The sequence below is a fragment of the Sphaerodactylus townsendi genome, linkage group LG08, assembly GCF_021028975.2.
Source record: "Sphaerodactylus townsendi isolate TG3544 linkage group LG08, MPM_Stown_v2.3, whole genome shotgun sequence".
NCBI lineage: Eukaryota > Metazoa > Chordata > Lepidosauria > Squamata > Sphaerodactylidae > Sphaerodactylus > Sphaerodactylus townsendi.
Window position 1 is genome coordinate 86,347,783 of NC_059432.1, and position 17,106 is coordinate 86,364,888.

Here is a 17,106-nt window from a genome sequence, read left to right on the forward strand (position 1 = left end):
TGAGGTGTGCCTTGAGGAAGTATTAATGGATTTCCCCCTTGTCAGTGTTTTGCTTATCCTTCCTGTCAACATTTCTCCAACACCAATTGTTGCATGGTTGTTGGGGTTCAAGGGGCTCACTCAATCCCTGCTTATCTGTCATCTTAGCACATTTTTATCCATCCATCCATCTTCCAAGGAGAAAAGGGGGGTGTACATAATTCTCCCTTCCCAATTTTATCCTCACAAGAGTCCCATGAATTAGGTTAGACTCAGAGAGAGTGACTGACTCAGGGTCATTCAGAGCAGTTCCTTTTATTGTTCCACTTAACAGGTGGTAGGAGGGGGACTCCCACCCCCGTTACCCACCCTTGCTTCAGTGAACAGAAGTGCCAGGATGATAACAATCCCACCTATGTGTCTCCACATTTCCTTTTGTACATCAGATTGACACCCAGTGTGGTGTGATGATTGGAGTGCTGAAGTAGAATCTGAGAGATCCATGTAGTTGCAAGGATAAAATGGAGGAGGGGAAAACTGTGGTAAGGTACTTTAGGTCTCCACTGGAAAGGAACAAAGTGTCTAAATCAATCAATCAAGGTTTTTCTTGGATCCTTTTAAAACAGAGAAGCCCCAGGAGTCCTTGGCATGGTACTCAGGATGAATATAACTTCCCATGGAAGTTCTCAAAAATGAAAGGGCATGCTGCTCTCCATTTGGTGGAAAATCCACACATTTAAGCAGCAAGATTGTTTTTTTTAAATACCCACCGTTGGATCAGCACTGGATATTGGTTAAGGCCCCTCTCCTCCATTCATCACTACTGAGAAAACTGGATGAATCTTAGTGGGTGCTCTTTTACATAATGTGGGGAGAAAGACCCTTCCCCACCATCATTCCTTACTGCTGGAATACAAGCTCTAAGGAATTCCTGATAGCAGCATTATTAAGAGAAATTCCCTTAGTTCCTCTTTTACTGATTTCTCCCTGAAATCCTTTTATTGTTTTTCCCCTTCATTTTAGGAATCAGTTTCTAATCAATCCCATTCTGACTGAAGATAAATTCAACAAGAGGAGGGGCAGGAAGAGAATTTTTGCAGGAGTTCAGAATCTCACTCTATAGATGCTCAGAGGTAGGTGATGTCTTCCCAAACCTTCCTATTCTTCTGGTAGAGCAGCATCCCATTATGTGGAATGGGGCCGGTTCCCAGCTTTGGAGGGTCCTGGGAAGAGCGTGGGCAGAAACCCTTATTCCAATTACTAGGCCACGCATCCTTCCTTTGCCTACTTGCAAGCTCCCCCACCATGTGCAGTCCCAACTACCCACATTGCCTGCATGCCCTTTATCCATGCAGCTAGTGGATACAGGTGGGAGTGCCACAGCCACGACTTTATGATACTTTATGCACTACCCACCTGCTCTTCTCCAGTAGCACTAGGCAGCTCATTTACGTAGCTGCGAGCATGGGTTGTAAAGCACTCACAAGCAAGCAAGTGAAGAGTGTGAGTTCAGGCATCAGAATATCAGAGGACTCTGCAAGCATGCATGGGTCCTGGAAACTGCCCTACTTCAGGGGATGCTGAATTAGCCCTGATGGGGAACATGAAACAGCTACAAGGAATGAAATTACAAAAGAATGTGCTGATTTCTCTGCAAAGAGAAGCACGGATCCCTAGGAATTAATGGCTACATCTAAAAAGTAAATTTTGGGGAAAGAAATTCCCTTCTGCATAATAATGCCAGGTGGACTCCTGGGTCTTTGGTGTTGATGTTCAAGGCAGAATTTTAGTAGATACATCCAGGCTTTTAAAAGGAAAACCTGCAACTGCACAATGGCATGTCATTATAAGTAATGCACATTGCACATCCTACCACAACACCCCTGTGAACTCTGCCACGAGGATCACCGGCAGCAGGAGGAGAAATGGGTACACTTGAACAGAGTCTACGGTTCCATAGGACCTTGAACGATTCACTTTTCTTGTCATACTGTTAACAGTCATTTTTTAATATCAACAGACATAATACCAAAAAAAAATTAACTGTAGTAATCTTCATTCAGATCTGCTGAATCTGTACATGGCAGGACATTTAAAGAAAAAGAGGGAAAAACTGGGCATAATTCCTGAAATTCCCTCTTCTACATGAGACATCCACTCCAAATGAATTGAATACTCTTGATACTGTTTTAAAACGGTGGCTCTGTCTAAAATCTTCCCCACTTTCTACTGAATTAATGTTTGAAAGTACATACCACCCTCTAGATAAATCACTCGTGCATTTGCTAAAGTCAGCTCAGACTCCTGAAAGCTTATGCAGAAATGCTTTTTGTTTATCTACGGAAAACCTCTGAGCTCCTGTTTTGCATTTCTGCTACAGACTAACAAAGCTACTGCATCTGGAATTGAAACTTCTTCTAGTATTGGATATAGCCATTCACATTTGGTCATATGAAAATAAAGATTTGATTGAAAGCCCATTGAAATCAAGAGAGATAAAGAGTTTTGCTGCAGAGCTTAAAAGCTTATTTTAAGTACAGTGAGCGAAATACAAGACTTACTCATCTTCTGAAAAGGGCCTTCCTGATATTATGTTCTTCATTCCAGGTGCATAATTCCAAGTAGTTTCTGTAATCCCAATGTAATACTCTCTATTTTCTGCTCGGACGTTTGTGAAGTAACAAGCTAGCAAGCACTTTAGTAAGAACAACTTCATTTTCTAGTCCTTGTTAACATAATGGAGTCAAGACGCACATGTTCCCTTTATAAGATTAGGAGTTTCCTCCCTTGCTTGTCCAAAACGCTTGCACAATACATCTCAAAATAAACACAGCAACAATTGTTGCCAGTAAGGGAGGCAGTTTACCAATCGTCTGACAAAGTAAACTGGTGTTCCTTTCATTTCTGGTAATCTCCGCTATATGCCTGCCAGATTTCAGTTCTGACTGTGTGTGTTTGGGAACTTTATAAACCCAAAAGGATCAAAGATTAAAGAGTCCCTATTCAGGTACAAATATTTGAAATTTCTCGGCATGAAGGCAATGATTAGCTCCTTGCCTTGAAACTGACACAACTGAAATTTCCAACATTTCACAACATGTTCCACTTGTCTTGGCAACTATGAGGTAACCCTCAGGGTATTTGTAGGACTGACAGCCTGCCACCTGAATCCCTTTCAGGTTCTTTTCTTGCCACCTGGTGATCAGAATTTTAAACACAGGGAGCCCTTTTTCGTTTACATCAGTTTCACCCCAAGAAGGTACTTCCCTAATTTCTTTCTTTCTTTTTAACTTCAGTTTCATTCCTTTTAATATCTTTGCCCATTCTGCTACCAAAGCACCAGGCAGTTCTCATTCCCCACTCAGAGCACACCAAAGTGGCTAGTACCATTTCAGTGCTATCTGGAATGTTTGTGTTTATGTGCATGGCTGTGGCTGAGACAAAAAAAAGTAAACTGCTGTAAAAGTTTTTTTAAAAGCCAGGTCAAGCCATATGTTTCTCAGAGGTTGTTCCTTGGGCATGAAGGAACCTAAGGGCCTATACCCTAACCCTGTGCTGTGCAGAAGGGACCTAAGTGCTACTAGACTCTAGCCTAGTTTTTTCATTGTCAGCCTTAAAACTGTGAGCAAGGTTTCTGATTGACTATTGGAGATTTAATTGCCTGTGCAGCCTTTTCAAAATGTTGCCTTGGCAGCAGCTGCCAACACAGCACAAGGACTGTGTGACTAAAGATAACCCAGGGCAATCATTTTGTGGCTGGCTTTGCCTTCTGTCACAGTCATTTTGTTGCTATACCCACCATGCCATGTCAGAATTCCAAATGTGGCCGCAGGCTCAAAAACATTGGGGACCCCCTAATCTATGGTTTTTAAACACTCGGAAGGGGCTCTGCAAAGACTGTCAGGGATTCCGGTTACCAAGGAACACTTTTTCTGCAACAATGCTTCACAGAAGTTATTTTTAAAGAATAATTTCTGCATGCATAGTGTCTGCTAAATTGTTTTAAAATATTAGAATGAACAGCAAAGATTAAAATAAATTCAGTTTGAAGAAGCAGAAGAGTTGGTTTTTATACCCTGCCTTTTTCTCCCTTAAGGAGTTGTAGTCGTGCCCGCGAGGTCAGCGCAAGAACGAGACGAGACGCGGTGATAATATCTGGTGGAGAGCGCCAGCAGCGGGAGCGCGGGTGTCCGTGTTCCTAGCGACTCTGCCGCATGCTGGTTCCTGGCACCTTTTATTATGATTCTAGCGGGGGCGTGTAGAAGGGTGGAACGGGGGGAAATCCGGGAGAGCGGGAGAACGGGAGACTGAGAGATCATCATGTGATGCATGATCTCACCTGGCTGCTACGTGCGGAGAGGAGCATCAGCGTCTGGGCCTAATCCTCACCTGGGGGCAAGACCATTGTCCCTTTGTCTGGGACACCCGGTGGTTGTGAGCCAGGTAGTTCATGACCCGTGACTCATCGAGGGGTGAGGAGTGGGGGAGCGGTGCGACCAGAAGATCGTAGGAGCGCTGGGGTTCCAGCGCTCTACTTACGGTGCTGCTGGGTCAGCAGCTCATCCCTACAAGGAGTCCCAAAAGGGCTTACAATTACAACTTACAATTACAAAGCTCTGTGCTTTGAAGTAACTGAGTTGTAAAGAGAAGTTGGTCACTAGAATTCCTTTTGTGTGTCCATCAGGGGCTTGGGGCTTGTGTTTTCCAAACAGCAGCTCCTCTACCTAAACACATTACATGGTAAACCCCTTTAAAACTCAGGAGTCTTCCATGGGTGTGTGTGAAGTAGATATTTTGGTTGCAGTCTCCGGACAAAACCAGACATGCTCAGATGTTTTGTGTTCCACACTCCCAGAAATTTTTGAAAACTGAACTTTTGGGTGAATGTGGCCCCAATTTGTATTGAGACCCTGGCCCATGGGAAGGTAGAGAAATTAAGCTTTAATCCTCAAATGCTGTTTGTCTTGCCTGAAATGGCCCCAGGAAAACTACCATTCTTGTGGTCCAGATCCAACTCAGGTACAGCATGGTTGAAGAGTCAATTTTATAAATTGCTGTCAATTTCTGTGAGATAGGCACTTCCACCTCTAACCCCTGCACTCGGGCTCTTGCAGCCCCTTCCGGCCTTTCTGTTCCTTACCAAAATATAGCAGGGAAATTCCTGCCAGTTTAATGTGCCCAGGGGAATTCCTGCCAGTTTCCGGGGGTGGGGTGGGGGGCAATGTAATATCAAAGCGGATATTTTATCCAGGCCTCCTACAGATCTTTAGATTTGGGATCCCCATATGGGAGGAGTCAAGTAGGTGTTAGTAGGTTAGAGAGAGAGCGATTGGCCCAAGGTCACCCAATAAGCTTCCATAGAACAGTGAAAATTTTAATCCTGGGATTTGAGGCAGATTACAAGTGTGGTAGAACTATTCAGTTAATCAGTAAACCTCAGTTCTCCAAGACAGCTATGAGAAACTGCTTTTTAAAAAATATCTCAGAGGCCAATCCCTGTGAGGACCACAGCATGAGGAATGGGGCGTCTGACTTGCAGGGATGGAGCAAGGGGGAAGTGTGCCCGGTGCACTCTTGTGCTGCATGCCCCTCCAAGCCCCCGGAACTCCCTGTCCTGTCCCCAGAACGCCTTGTCCCCCGGAACGCCCTGCCCCCACCCCACCTCAGCAGGGGCGGCCACCCAGGTTCATGGCGCGCCCCCCTCCCGTCCCCTTGGTGCTATGCCTCTGCTGCCTTGCTTCCAGTATTGTTTTCACAAGTTAAAACAGCCCTGAGGTATTATTTGCTCCACTTTGCCAAATACTCCTGATATAATCTTGGAAACAGGCCTGACTCATTAAAAGTATGTAGTTTGGCTCAAAGGAAAACATAACCTTTTTTTTGTTGTTGTTCAGTGTAAGTATAATAATGTGGGGACTCAGTAACTGCATGATTAGTGTCAGGCCAGGATCTAATGCAAGATCTAATCCCCACTTTGCCATTGAAGTCACACACTCTCAGCCTAACTTATCTCACAGGGTTTTTGGAAGGATAAAAGGGAGAAGGGAAGAATTATGTATATGCCACCTGGAAGGGTGGGGAAAATGTGCTAAATAAATAAATAAGTCTGTACCAGCCCCTCTAAATCAATAAAGGTGTAATGAAAGTGAACAGTAAACTCTTGGTTTTTGTATTGTATCTGTCAGCCACATCTCACAATAGTCAGTGAACAACATTAGGGTAAGGAACTTTCAGGCCACATTGCAACAAGTGTTGATACCTCCTAAAATGAGCTGGCTAGTTGAGAGGAAGAAAAGAAAACATTTACACTCTTTCCATACAGTTTAGTTTCATGGAACAAAGTTTTTGCTCTGTGTATTCAATTGTTTGCTACAAATTACTCTTAAAATTCAGGTCTTTTTTGTCAAGCTTTTGAGATAAGCTACTGTTCTCTGCTTGTTCCAAAATTCAACTTGAGCAAATACTTTTCTTAGTAATTTTGTTTCTTTTACACAATGCAGCTATTCATGGATGGAAGTTGTGCAACACTGGCAAATTTTTGCTTTTAAAGATTCCCAGTCAGCTGACAGGTCAACCAAACAACTCTTCTGCCTCATTCAGTCATTTGCTTTCCCACTCGCAGTGTAGCTCCTGGCTGGTTCATCAGTGTGTGAGAGATATTGTATTATGGTCAACACCACTTAGCTCTGTGGAGAGGACTGCAGCTCTGCTACCCCATATCAGATCCCCAGTTGGCTCATGAATGCTCTTTACAGTCCATTTCAATAAGACCATCACAATTATTGTTACTCATACTCTGTATAAGCTAAGGGGTAAAAGGGCAATTTGCTATGGTACCTTTTTATCGTCAAGCTATAGCTGATTTATGGTAATCCTATAGGGTTTTCATGGGAAGAAATGTTCAGAGGTGGTTCTTCATTGCTTACATCTGCATAGCAACTTTACAGTTCCTTAGTGGTCTCCCATCCAACTACTAATCAGGGGTTACCCTACTTATCTTCCAAAATCTGGACTATCCAGGTCAGGACATGCTACCTTACATTATTCAGCATTAGACTGCTATTTTCAATGCAGTCCTAGGCAGAGTTGTCCAAGTTTAACCCTTTTGAAATCTGTAGATTTAGATGGAATAACTCTATGTAGGATTGCACTGCCAGAGATCCTGAGTTTAGGTATATTCCTTGGAATGTGTCAAGATGGTTAAATAAAACTACAGATGAAGGCATTTTCCAGGCGGACTAAATATCCCGAGGGGAAACTGGGATCATACATACCGGTGTGTTTCTATCTCAGTTTCTCCCTCAGCAAGGCAGTCCGTCAGTGCATTCAGGCCAGGGGGAAGACCTTGCACAGCCCCCAGTTTAGTTTCATTTTCCTCACTGACGTTACTGCACATGTACAAACTGTTCCGTTTTTCCAACATTCTGATTGGCTGCAGGCAGCGAGGCGGGAAAAATAAACTGGTCCGTCTTCTGCAGTGTTTGCATGGGAGCAGCATGGTCTTTTAAAAAGAACTGCCAATTTTATCATTTTTTGAAAGGCGCGGAATCAGGGAAATCTCGTGGGGCGGGCCCGAGTTAGACCTGGAAGCCATGCAGAAGTCATGGCTGAACCAGGATTTTTCACCCCCTTATCTCAGGATGTATTGGCCATGGGGAAAATGCCGAAGTGTTTCGATAATTTATGAGATCCTATGACAGTTTTCATTCAGGAGACTTGGTTAATTTCATATCTAACTCTAATAGATTCTTCTCCTATGCTCAGTATCTACTTCAGTGAAGTCTATTGTAGAATAACTACCAATCTCAAAAATACCAATGGTTTGTCTCTTGACATTTAATGGATACAAAATTCTGGTTTATTATTTACTTGTTTGTTTTATAAAATTTCTACCTTGCCTTTCTGCCCTTGCACTGTCACCAAGGTGGCTAACAAATTAAAATGTCCACAATAAAACAACACTTTAAAAACCATTAATACTAACAAAAATCCCTATGCATCATGGAAACAATTAAAATCAGTGCTAAAATACATATAAAAACAATTACAGGCAGGCAGGCAAGCAGGCAGGAGAGAGGGATCATTGAGGGAATGCCAAAATAAACAAACCAAAAAAAGTCTGCACTCATTGACAAAAGATGGCAACAGGAGGGGTCAGTCTCCTTGCAAAAGAGTTCCAAAGTGTTGGTGTCATGATTAAGAAGTCCAGGCTGTCAATATTTATATTCTCTCTTACTCCTACATTAATTTTATTAAGAAAATTCATAGAATTATAGAGCTGGAAGAGACCACAAGGGCCATCAAGTCCAACCCTCTGCCACACAGCAGTACACAATCTGACAGATGGCCATCAAGCCTCAGTTTAAAAACCTCCAAAGAAGAAAACTCCACCACCCGCTGAAGCAGTGTATTCACTTGTCAAACAGCCCTTATCATCAGGAAGTTCTTCCTAATGTTTAGGTGGAATCTGTTTTCCTGCCCCTTGAATCCATAACTCCTTGTCCTAGTTTCTGGAGCAGCAGAAAACAAGTTTGCTCCATCTTCAACATGACATCCTTTCAAATATTTAAACATGGTTATAATGTCACTCCTTAACCTTCTCGTCTCCAGAACTGTCATGGTGTCCAAAATGGTCAGGCATGCCACCATTCACCACACATACTGGAGTTGCCTCTCTGTGACCTAGATGCTTTTAAAATACTGGTACTAGAGATCTCTGGCCTGATGGCTCACTGTTTAACTATATAAGCATCACAAGGAAGGAGAAGGGACGGAAACATTGAGCAAAACACCTCTACAGATAGGTAAAAAACTGCATTTGCCTGGAACAGTATGGAGCAGTGTGAGTTACAAAATGTTGATATTGCTTTCTATGTGGAATAGAAAGGAAAGAAAAAGAAATTATGACGAGAAGCATGGTGGTGTCTTGCAGGACTTGATGAGTCTGTTCTCGTGACTGTCAGATCAGCCCAGGCTGTGGAAAAGAACAGAAAAAGATCACAGACTTTTATTTTTGTTTAACAAGAGATGCATGAATCTAGCACAAGTTCTTGGATTTGGCAGTTAAACACCATAAATCCAAATGTTTGCACAGTTACAGTCAAGCAGGATCCACTCCCATGTTTTGCAGTAGGGGAATGCATGGAACATTATTAGTATTAATATGAACCTCCTAATATTATGGTAAGGAGCCCTGTGGCACAGAGTAGTAAGCTGCAGGACTGCATTCAAAGCTTGGCTCACAACCTGAGTTTGACCATGACAGCAGTTGGTTTCAGGTAGCTGGCTCAAGGTTGACTCAGTCTTCCATCCTTCCAAGGTTGGTAAAATGACTATCCGACTTGCTGAGGATAAAACTGGGAAAGGCAACAGCAAACTACCCTGTAAACAAAGTCTGCCTAAGATTGTGTTGTGATGTCATTCCATGGGTCAATAATGACCTGGTGCTTGCACAGAGGACTTCCTTTACCTAATATTATGGAATGGACATATTCAGAATTGAGGGGATTTCTCACAGGTCATTGATGGCTGCACTTGTGGAATAGCTCTCTCATTAAGTGGGCAGGAGAATGGAAGACAGTGTTCAGAAATCATGTGAGAAGCAAAATAATATAGAACAGATAGCTAAGGCTTGTTCAACTGTGTTTTCAAAAATAAGAATGTAGCTGTTACCTGAATAAAGACAGGATAAGTCCCACACAGTATCTTCTTTAACTCTGCAATCACCTTCAGAAAGCAAATCAACATCTGAAGACCACTAAGAGCTATCAGAATTGAAAACAAAATGATGTTCCATTCCACAACATAAGCTGGTTCTGAGCATTCAGACCAGGCAGTGTGATCCATGAGGTAGCTATCAGAGAAGCAAAAGCATAAAGAAATTAAAAGTAAAGCAGCTACAGGCCATCAGGTTTCACAGGTAATATAGATCCACTCCTTTACTCAACCCCATTTCCCAATCCAATTTCCCACTTGCTCCCAATCTTCCTATCTTTCTCCAAGGTCTTTGCCACAGGGGACAGAGCTGCTTTTCAATTCAGTCCCCAGATAAAACAAAATAGGTATGGTAATTTATTCAAAGGCATGAGCCAAAAGTATAAGACCAAAGGGTGCTTGGCCCTCAGCTGGTGGCTCACATCCTGTGACCTTATGAAACACAAAGATCATTGCGTGACCTTGGACCCGTCACTATCTTATCACCTAACCTACCTCACAAGACTGATAAAAGGATAGAATGTAGAAGGTGAGATTTATGCAGACTATGTTTTTTATGTAGGCTCCTTGGATGAAGGGTGGGATAAAATAAGTTACCAACCTCCAGGTGGGACCAGGAGTCCTCCTGGAATTACAACTGATCTTCAAGCTACAGATATCAGTTTCCCTGGAGAAAATGACCATTTTGGAGGGTGGACTATATGGCCTTATATTCTGCTGAGGTCCCTTTCCTCCCAAACCCTAATCTCCCCCAAGCTCCACCCCTGTCTTCAAGGGTCAAGCACAATGCTTTAACAGCAGATGGGGGATTTTCTCATGTGTACGGTAATCTTCTACTCCATTCAGCAGGTAACAAGGGCACACCTAAAAGCCTAGGAAAGACTAGATATCTGGACAGGTGGCAACAGTAGGCTATGGACAAGCAGCCTGTTGTATAACTGGTGTATACCCAGTAGTTCATCAGCTGCCTGAATAGCCCAGACTAGCCCACACGTTTCAGAGGTTGGAATCTAAGCAGGGCTGCCCATGGTTAGAAGATGAGACAAGAGATGCTTCAAGGTAACATCTCTTGCCTTGGAAATCTCATGAGAGGTCACCATCAATTGGTTATGAAAGCAATTTTTCTGAGGAAGGAAATGAATGAATGAATGAATGAATGAATGAATGAATGAATGAATGAATGAATGAATGAATGAATGAATGAATGAATGAATGAATGAATGAATGAATGAATGAATGAATGAATGAATGAATGAATGAATGAATGAATTCTGAGGCCAAACTCTGGGCATTCAGAGAAGGGGAATCTAGAAATAGAAGGAAATATGCTGAATGGGGCAGTTACAGAAGTACGAAATATCAGTGTAATATTTGGCCTAGAGTGGGACATTAACACAAGTTAACTCAAAGGCTAGTCATGGTTCTTACCTGCCTGCAGTGTCTTTGAAAATATATTCCCAACCATCTGGAGTTTTGCAATATGGACCCTGCACTAAGCCCAACGTAGAAATTATGAGACTGTAGCCGGAGAAAGCAATCCCAAGCAGCGAAAGCACCACTGAAATCACACTCTGTATTTCAAAGAGAGCAAAGGCGTATCTCAATGAGGACAAGAGAATTACCTTCCAATCACATCAATTATATGATTGTGCATTCTCACGTTCACCACAGGGAAGTGGCTACATTTTAGAGTTTGTTTTTTAACTTTTCAACGTGTCGTGGGGGATTCCAGCGGCATGGGGGGGATGAGGGGCTCCTGTCTCTTCTCTCCCTTGTCATGTTTCCAAGATCCCTTCATCCCGAGCAGGATAAGACCTTAGGAGGATTTTGAAAAGTTAAAAACAAATTCCAAAATGGTGCCGCAACCCCATGGCAGATACCATGGGACATGGCATCCTCTAATTTAGCAGTAAATCTTCCACCTATCAAACTAAGGTTCTCTGATATGTTCTTAGTCTAACACCACAACTGAAAAGTCTTTGGAAATTAAAGGCTGGTTTTAAGGAGCAAACATTGGAAGTACCAATTATGAAACTTCAACATCATTTGATTGTTACTGTGAGAAACAGAAATAATGTGGAGGGGCTGTGGCTCAGATCTCACCCTGAAGTGGCAATGTCCCCATGGAGGATGTGGGGTGCAGCAGCCACCATTTTAAGACTGGGACTGTCTTCTTTGAAAAACACTGTGGAGGCTTGATCTTGAAAGCCAACCTGAGGGCATCATAGCCAGGCACAGGCCCTGGCAGTCTTCGCTGGGTAAAGAAGCTTGAAAATAGTGCAGGAAGAAGACAGCAAAGGTGAGGGGCCAGCAAGCAGAGATGAGGGGCCAGCAAATATCACCCCTTTCCTCCACTGTTGCAGTGGCTCCTTTCTCACCCACCCACCCACCATTCCGTTCCCTCCTCAGCCAGGGGGAGTCTGTCCGGGTCTCTGCCTAGCCAGGCCATGAACAGGTTGGCCTTCAGGATTGGACCCTTGAGAGATCTTGAAAGAAGACAATCCTAGGCATGGGGACACTGTAACATCTTCTTGACCCCTTAGTGGTATGGTATGGCCCCAGGTTCAGTACCCAGCATCTCCAGTTAAAATGCTCAAGTAGCAGGTGATGTGAAAGATCACTGCCTGAGACCCTGGTGAGCCCTTGCTAGTCTGAGTTGATAGTACTGATCTTGATAGACCAATGGTCTGGCTCAGTATAAGGCAGAGGTCCCCAACCTTTTTGAGTCCATGGGCAGATTTGGAATTCTGACATGGCATGGTGGGTGCAGGAACAAAATGGCTTCCCAAAATGGCTGCTGCAGGAGGTGAAGCCAGCCATCAAATTATTGCTGCAACTTAACTTCAGTCACACAGGCTCATTCCGCACATGCAGAATAAAGCACTTTCAAACTGCTTTCAGTGCTCTTTGAAGCTGTGCGGAATAGCAAAATCCACTTGCAAACAGTTGTGAAAGTGGTTTGAAAATGCATTATTTTGCGTGTGCGGAAGGGGCCACAGTGTAGATCACAGTGCTTTAGTGACAGCTGTTGCCAAAGCAACATTTTTATAAATCTGCACAGCCAACCAAATCTCCAACAGTCTATCAGAAGCCTTGCTGGGCAAAAGCCCCACCTGGTCCCACTCACTTCCTAAAAATACTTAGTGGATGATACAAAAGGTTGGGGATCCCTCACATAAGCCTTAATATGTTGTTCATATGGATTATGCAAAGAAGGGGAAACTGTTGTAAGCATTACGGTCCACCCAGAGTGGGGTGCAAAACAGCTTCAGGGCACCCACACCAGTGCAGGGGACAAATATGCCAGCATCTGGCTGTTCCTCAGCTTTGTGGGGGTGAAACCCAGAAATTGAGGACACCACAGAGCAACACTGGCAACCAATCAGACATTGGGGGGGGGGGCGCGGGGGGGAGGCAGGCTAGGCTTTCACCCAGGTTTGTAGTTGGCTTTCACCCAGGCTTTCATGCCATGAGCATTGCACCTGGCACCCCAGACTTATGCCACCTAAAAAGATGGTATAAGTCCATTTAGCCCTATGGAGGGCTTTCAGATGGCTGCCTTGGGCTTTAGATTGGGTTGCACAGGAACTTGCATTGAGGGACATGAGATCTCAAGGTTTACGATTGAGATATACAGTCGTTTGTTGAACTTGACCCATAGTGCACTGTATACATCTTCCATCTTTTTGCTTACTCCCTGGGACTAGGGTTCAGATAGAGGCTGGAACGGGATGTCAGGACAAGAAGATTCTCAGAGCAAGGTTCCCAGAGCATCTCTGTTGATAAGTATCACGTGCATAAATAAATAAATAAGAGTTTCCATCCGTTGGTGAACAAGGGTAGCCATGCATCCTGTTTCCTCCTCCCTCCAAAAGATTAGCTGCTGAGATAAAGATTCTCCTTTTCCCTCTCCAACGGCAAGGAAGGAAACAACAACAAAAGAGGCCACAAGGGCAGCAGGATCAGTCCCCCTATGCAAGAGGAAATAACTCACCCTGTATGTTTTGGTACAGCTTTCACTCTGACAGCACCGAGGGAACATTTCTCTGTCCAAGATGATCAAAAGTGCTGCTAGGAGAAGCATCTGGAAGGGCAGGAGTGGTGGTTTGATACATTGTCTGATAATGTTAAGCTCTTATCAAAGTTTTTTTTTTTTAGTGCTATCATTCTGAGGATCTGTACTGCACAGAACTGTGGTGTTATTCCAAGGTACGGCACAATCTTGATTTTTAAATAAATTAATGGCGGGAAATTAATGTACAAATTTACTGTATAACTTTTCTCACATTGCAATCACATGAGGGCCTCATTTCATAGTTATAATCAAACAAAACCAGGCACAAATATTCAACTTGTGCTGCGTCCTGCTCCTGGTTTACATTTCCCCCCTGTTGGAATAGCACGGCTATACCTCCCGCTCTGTGAAATAAATGAGCACAGAACCACTGTTCTGAGATGCGAACATTACCATTTTAAAGGAGTCCCACAAAGACAGCAAAGATAAGACTACTCTTTACCAACAGATGTCCTCAGTCAACTTCCCATCAGCAGCCACAGCACTGGAGAAGGGTACAATAACTTACTGGGAATTATAGTTAATGTGGCCCTGAAGTAGATATCATGCCAACTTACTCATTTTGAGGGTGAGGGGAGAATTCATCTGTGTGCATGCAGGGATTTGTGCCAAAAGCTGCTCCGCCATTGAGAACACGTGAAGTAATAATTTTTAAAAATGGTCCGAAACTGAATGGACTTAGAAGGTTGTAACTATGTGTAAGATGGCATTGTTATGATCAGTAAAATTGTTTGCGTTAGTAGAATGCTCTGGACTTCAGGATTGTAAACCAAACATACACATTTATAAACACTGTTGCATGTTATAGTTTCAAGCTGGAGAGAAATCCAGATAGTAAAGCAGACACTGGAAAGGTTTCTCCCTACCAAAGGTTTCTACTAGATTTTATCACCTCTGAAATCAAGTCATTTCTTTTTACCAGTCCTACCGCCTGTTTCTTATACTGCAAGCTCAAACCAGCTTAACACTTCGCTGCAGGGATAACTAGAAGCGATAAGTAAAAATAACAGAAGCCGCACACTTACCATAATACCAGAGAAACAGATTCCTTCAAAATACCACACATAGTTGCTGAGGTTGTTGCCAGAGGCATACCACGTTTTCCCATCAGGAAAATACAGCAGGACATTTATAACAATGCTCCAAAGTGCGGGGGGTATTAAAAGGCAGCTTAAACAGCCCCCGCACTTCTGTAACCCCATCTCAACGAGACACAGAAGATAGAGGTCACTTTGCTTTCTGCTTCCATCCAATGCTACCAGTTTTCTTACTTCCCCTGAGTCATTTTGCACCTTCAAAGACTGGTTGTCGGGAGTTCGTCAAAACAAGCCCAGAGTCGAAGGAAGGCATTGCTGGTTGTAGAACAAAAGGCAAATGCCTGTGGTGAAGTTACTTGTCTTATCCTTGGAAAAGGGGGGGTGGGGTGGCGGGTTCCTCTGAGGCATTTTGCCTCTTAAGAGAATTCCTGTTGGCTTTACTCAGTTCATGATATGAATGCATTGGTTTGGAAGGAAAACTGGATTGGATTATGTCATCAGGAGCTAGTAGATGAGTAGTTTTTACTTCTTACAGGGGCAAAATATTTAGTTACTGCACGACTGAAGGTGCCTATTAGAAATCAACCCAAAAGACCCAAAAGACCCTCTTTAGAGATGGGGTGTATACTTAGGGGCCAACTAGATGTAACCATGACTGCAGTGAAGATTTCCTTTTCACACAGGCCCTTCCGCACAGCACAGGTGGGTTGCAGTCAGGATAAAGTAACCCGCTCTCCTGTTTTTTCTTTTGCACGCCTCTGTGCAGACAGCAAACAGAGCCCGCAGAAGCAATTTGGGTTGCCATTGTGCCTTTGCACAGAGGCACTTTTTTCCCTACTCATATCCCTCCGCTGCGTAGCTACGCGGGCAGGCAGACATGGACCTCCACAGCCATGCTGACATCCCTGTGCCCCTGCGTAGCTACGCAGTTGAGAGGGAGGGACCATAAAAAGGAAGGGAAGCACAGCCAAGTAAAGCATTTCCCAGGCAGCCGTTCACTCACGAGCAGCTGCAACCCGCATTAAAACCAAAGAATCGCTGATAGTGCAATTCTTGAAAAACCCGGGGGAGGGGCCACGGGGCAGACTCGTGTGAGGAGCGGGATTTGTGCTAACCCCCCCCCCAAATCGTTTTTATACTGTTGTTAGCCCGGGTTTATTGGCCATGCAGAAGGGGCCACACTGAGGGGCCGCAAATCCACTGCTGGGAGCAGTACAGGTCACACTGGTGGATTTGCCTTCCCCAGGGCACTTGCACCAGCCGAGGGGTGGATCCAGCTGGCAGGCAGCCAGTCCTTCCCAATGGCATATCTGCAGGGTACAGAGGGGGCAGATGACTTAAGTGCCGCTTTCAAGCATAATCGGGGGGGGGGGACTGGAACAGACCCCTCACCACTCGCCCTCCTTTTCTGCCACCTGCTGCTCCTGCCATTCACCCATCACTTCTGCTGCCTCTGTTGCTTCTGCCACCCAGCTGCAGCTCGCCTGCTGCTTCTGCTGCCCTGCTACCGCTTGGCCAATGCTTCTGTCTGCCTGGTGCTTCTGCACCCTCCCCCACTGCCTCTGCCTCCCCCTTCCACCCTGCCACTTGCTTGACATTTTTGCTGCCCCGCCACTTGCCAATGCTTCTCAGTGGGCAGAGACCTGTCCTCCATGGTTCCAATGCTTTTCAATGGGAGTCCTCCAAGTGGCTAATATTCTCTTATTACAAGATATCTCCTCCAAAAAAAGTATTTTTTAAAGGAAAACTATATATTGCGGGAATTGACAGGAAGAGCTGAGTACAACTATGTTCTTTTGGGGCTGAAAAAGGCACACAGGGTGGGAGCCTGGAGAGTAAACGTCCTTGGGCTATCTTCAGCAAATGGAGGCAGGGAGAATCCCTTCACCAGCACACAAAATGTCCGGCCAAGTACAGCGTGAAACTGACCAGAATGCAAAATGATCAGGCATTTACCCCTGACTTTCCCCCTCCAGCAACTTTGCTGTCTAGAACCAAATTAGCAGCCACCTCTTTTTAAGACTCAGTCAAGGAAGCCACAGCCCTGTGTTTGAAGACCTGAGCAAGGTGGCTAACGATAGGATATTTTGGAGTTTGTTAATTCATATCCATGAATTGGAATCCATGAGTTGGAAGATGGCACATAACACACACAACAGGGACGTTAAGAGAACAGAGGCACACAAAAGACTTATTACCCCTACAAATGTATGACTTCCCTATCCTAAATCCTGGGAACAATAGATTGTTAGATACCCCTAGTCCTTTCCCACTGAACTGCCGTTACCAACACTTCTTGGT

The 17,106-nt window shown here is 44.2% G+C and overlaps 2 protein-coding genes across 3 annotated transcripts in view; both read right to left on the reverse strand.

Annotated features, from left to right (window-relative positions):
- The window catches only part of LOC125437823 (ceruloplasmin), a 42,901-nt gene extending 39,963 nt beyond the window's left edge, over window positions 1-2,938 (reverse strand). Inside the window, exon 1 of one of the 2 annotated variants that reach the window (XM_048505829.1) lies at window positions 2,541-2,938. In XM_048505829.1, coding sequence (XP_048361786.1) covers window positions 2,541-2,695 — 155 coding nt within the window. In that variant the 5' untranslated portion in view covers window positions 2,696-2,938. The remainder of the gene's footprint in view (window positions 1-2,540) is intronic. The other variant, XM_048505830.1, reaches the window with a different exon arrangement.
- A 4,859-nt stretch (window positions 2,939-7,797) lies between these two features.
- Window positions 7,798-15,177, reverse strand: TM4SF18 (transmembrane 4 L six family member 18). The gene is made up of 5 exons (XM_048505028.1): window positions 14,794-15,177; window positions 13,688-13,777; window positions 11,122-11,264; window positions 9,652-9,832; window positions 7,798-8,953 (listed from the first exon to the last, which is right to left on the reverse strand). The coding sequence occupies exons 1-5, from the start codon at window positions 14,968-14,970 to the stop codon at window positions 8,939-8,941; spliced, it is 606 nt and encodes a 201-aa protein (XP_048360985.1). The 5' UTR covers window positions 14,971-15,177; the 3' UTR covers window positions 7,798-8,938.
- Window positions 15,178-17,106: the final 1,929 nt, after the last annotated feature.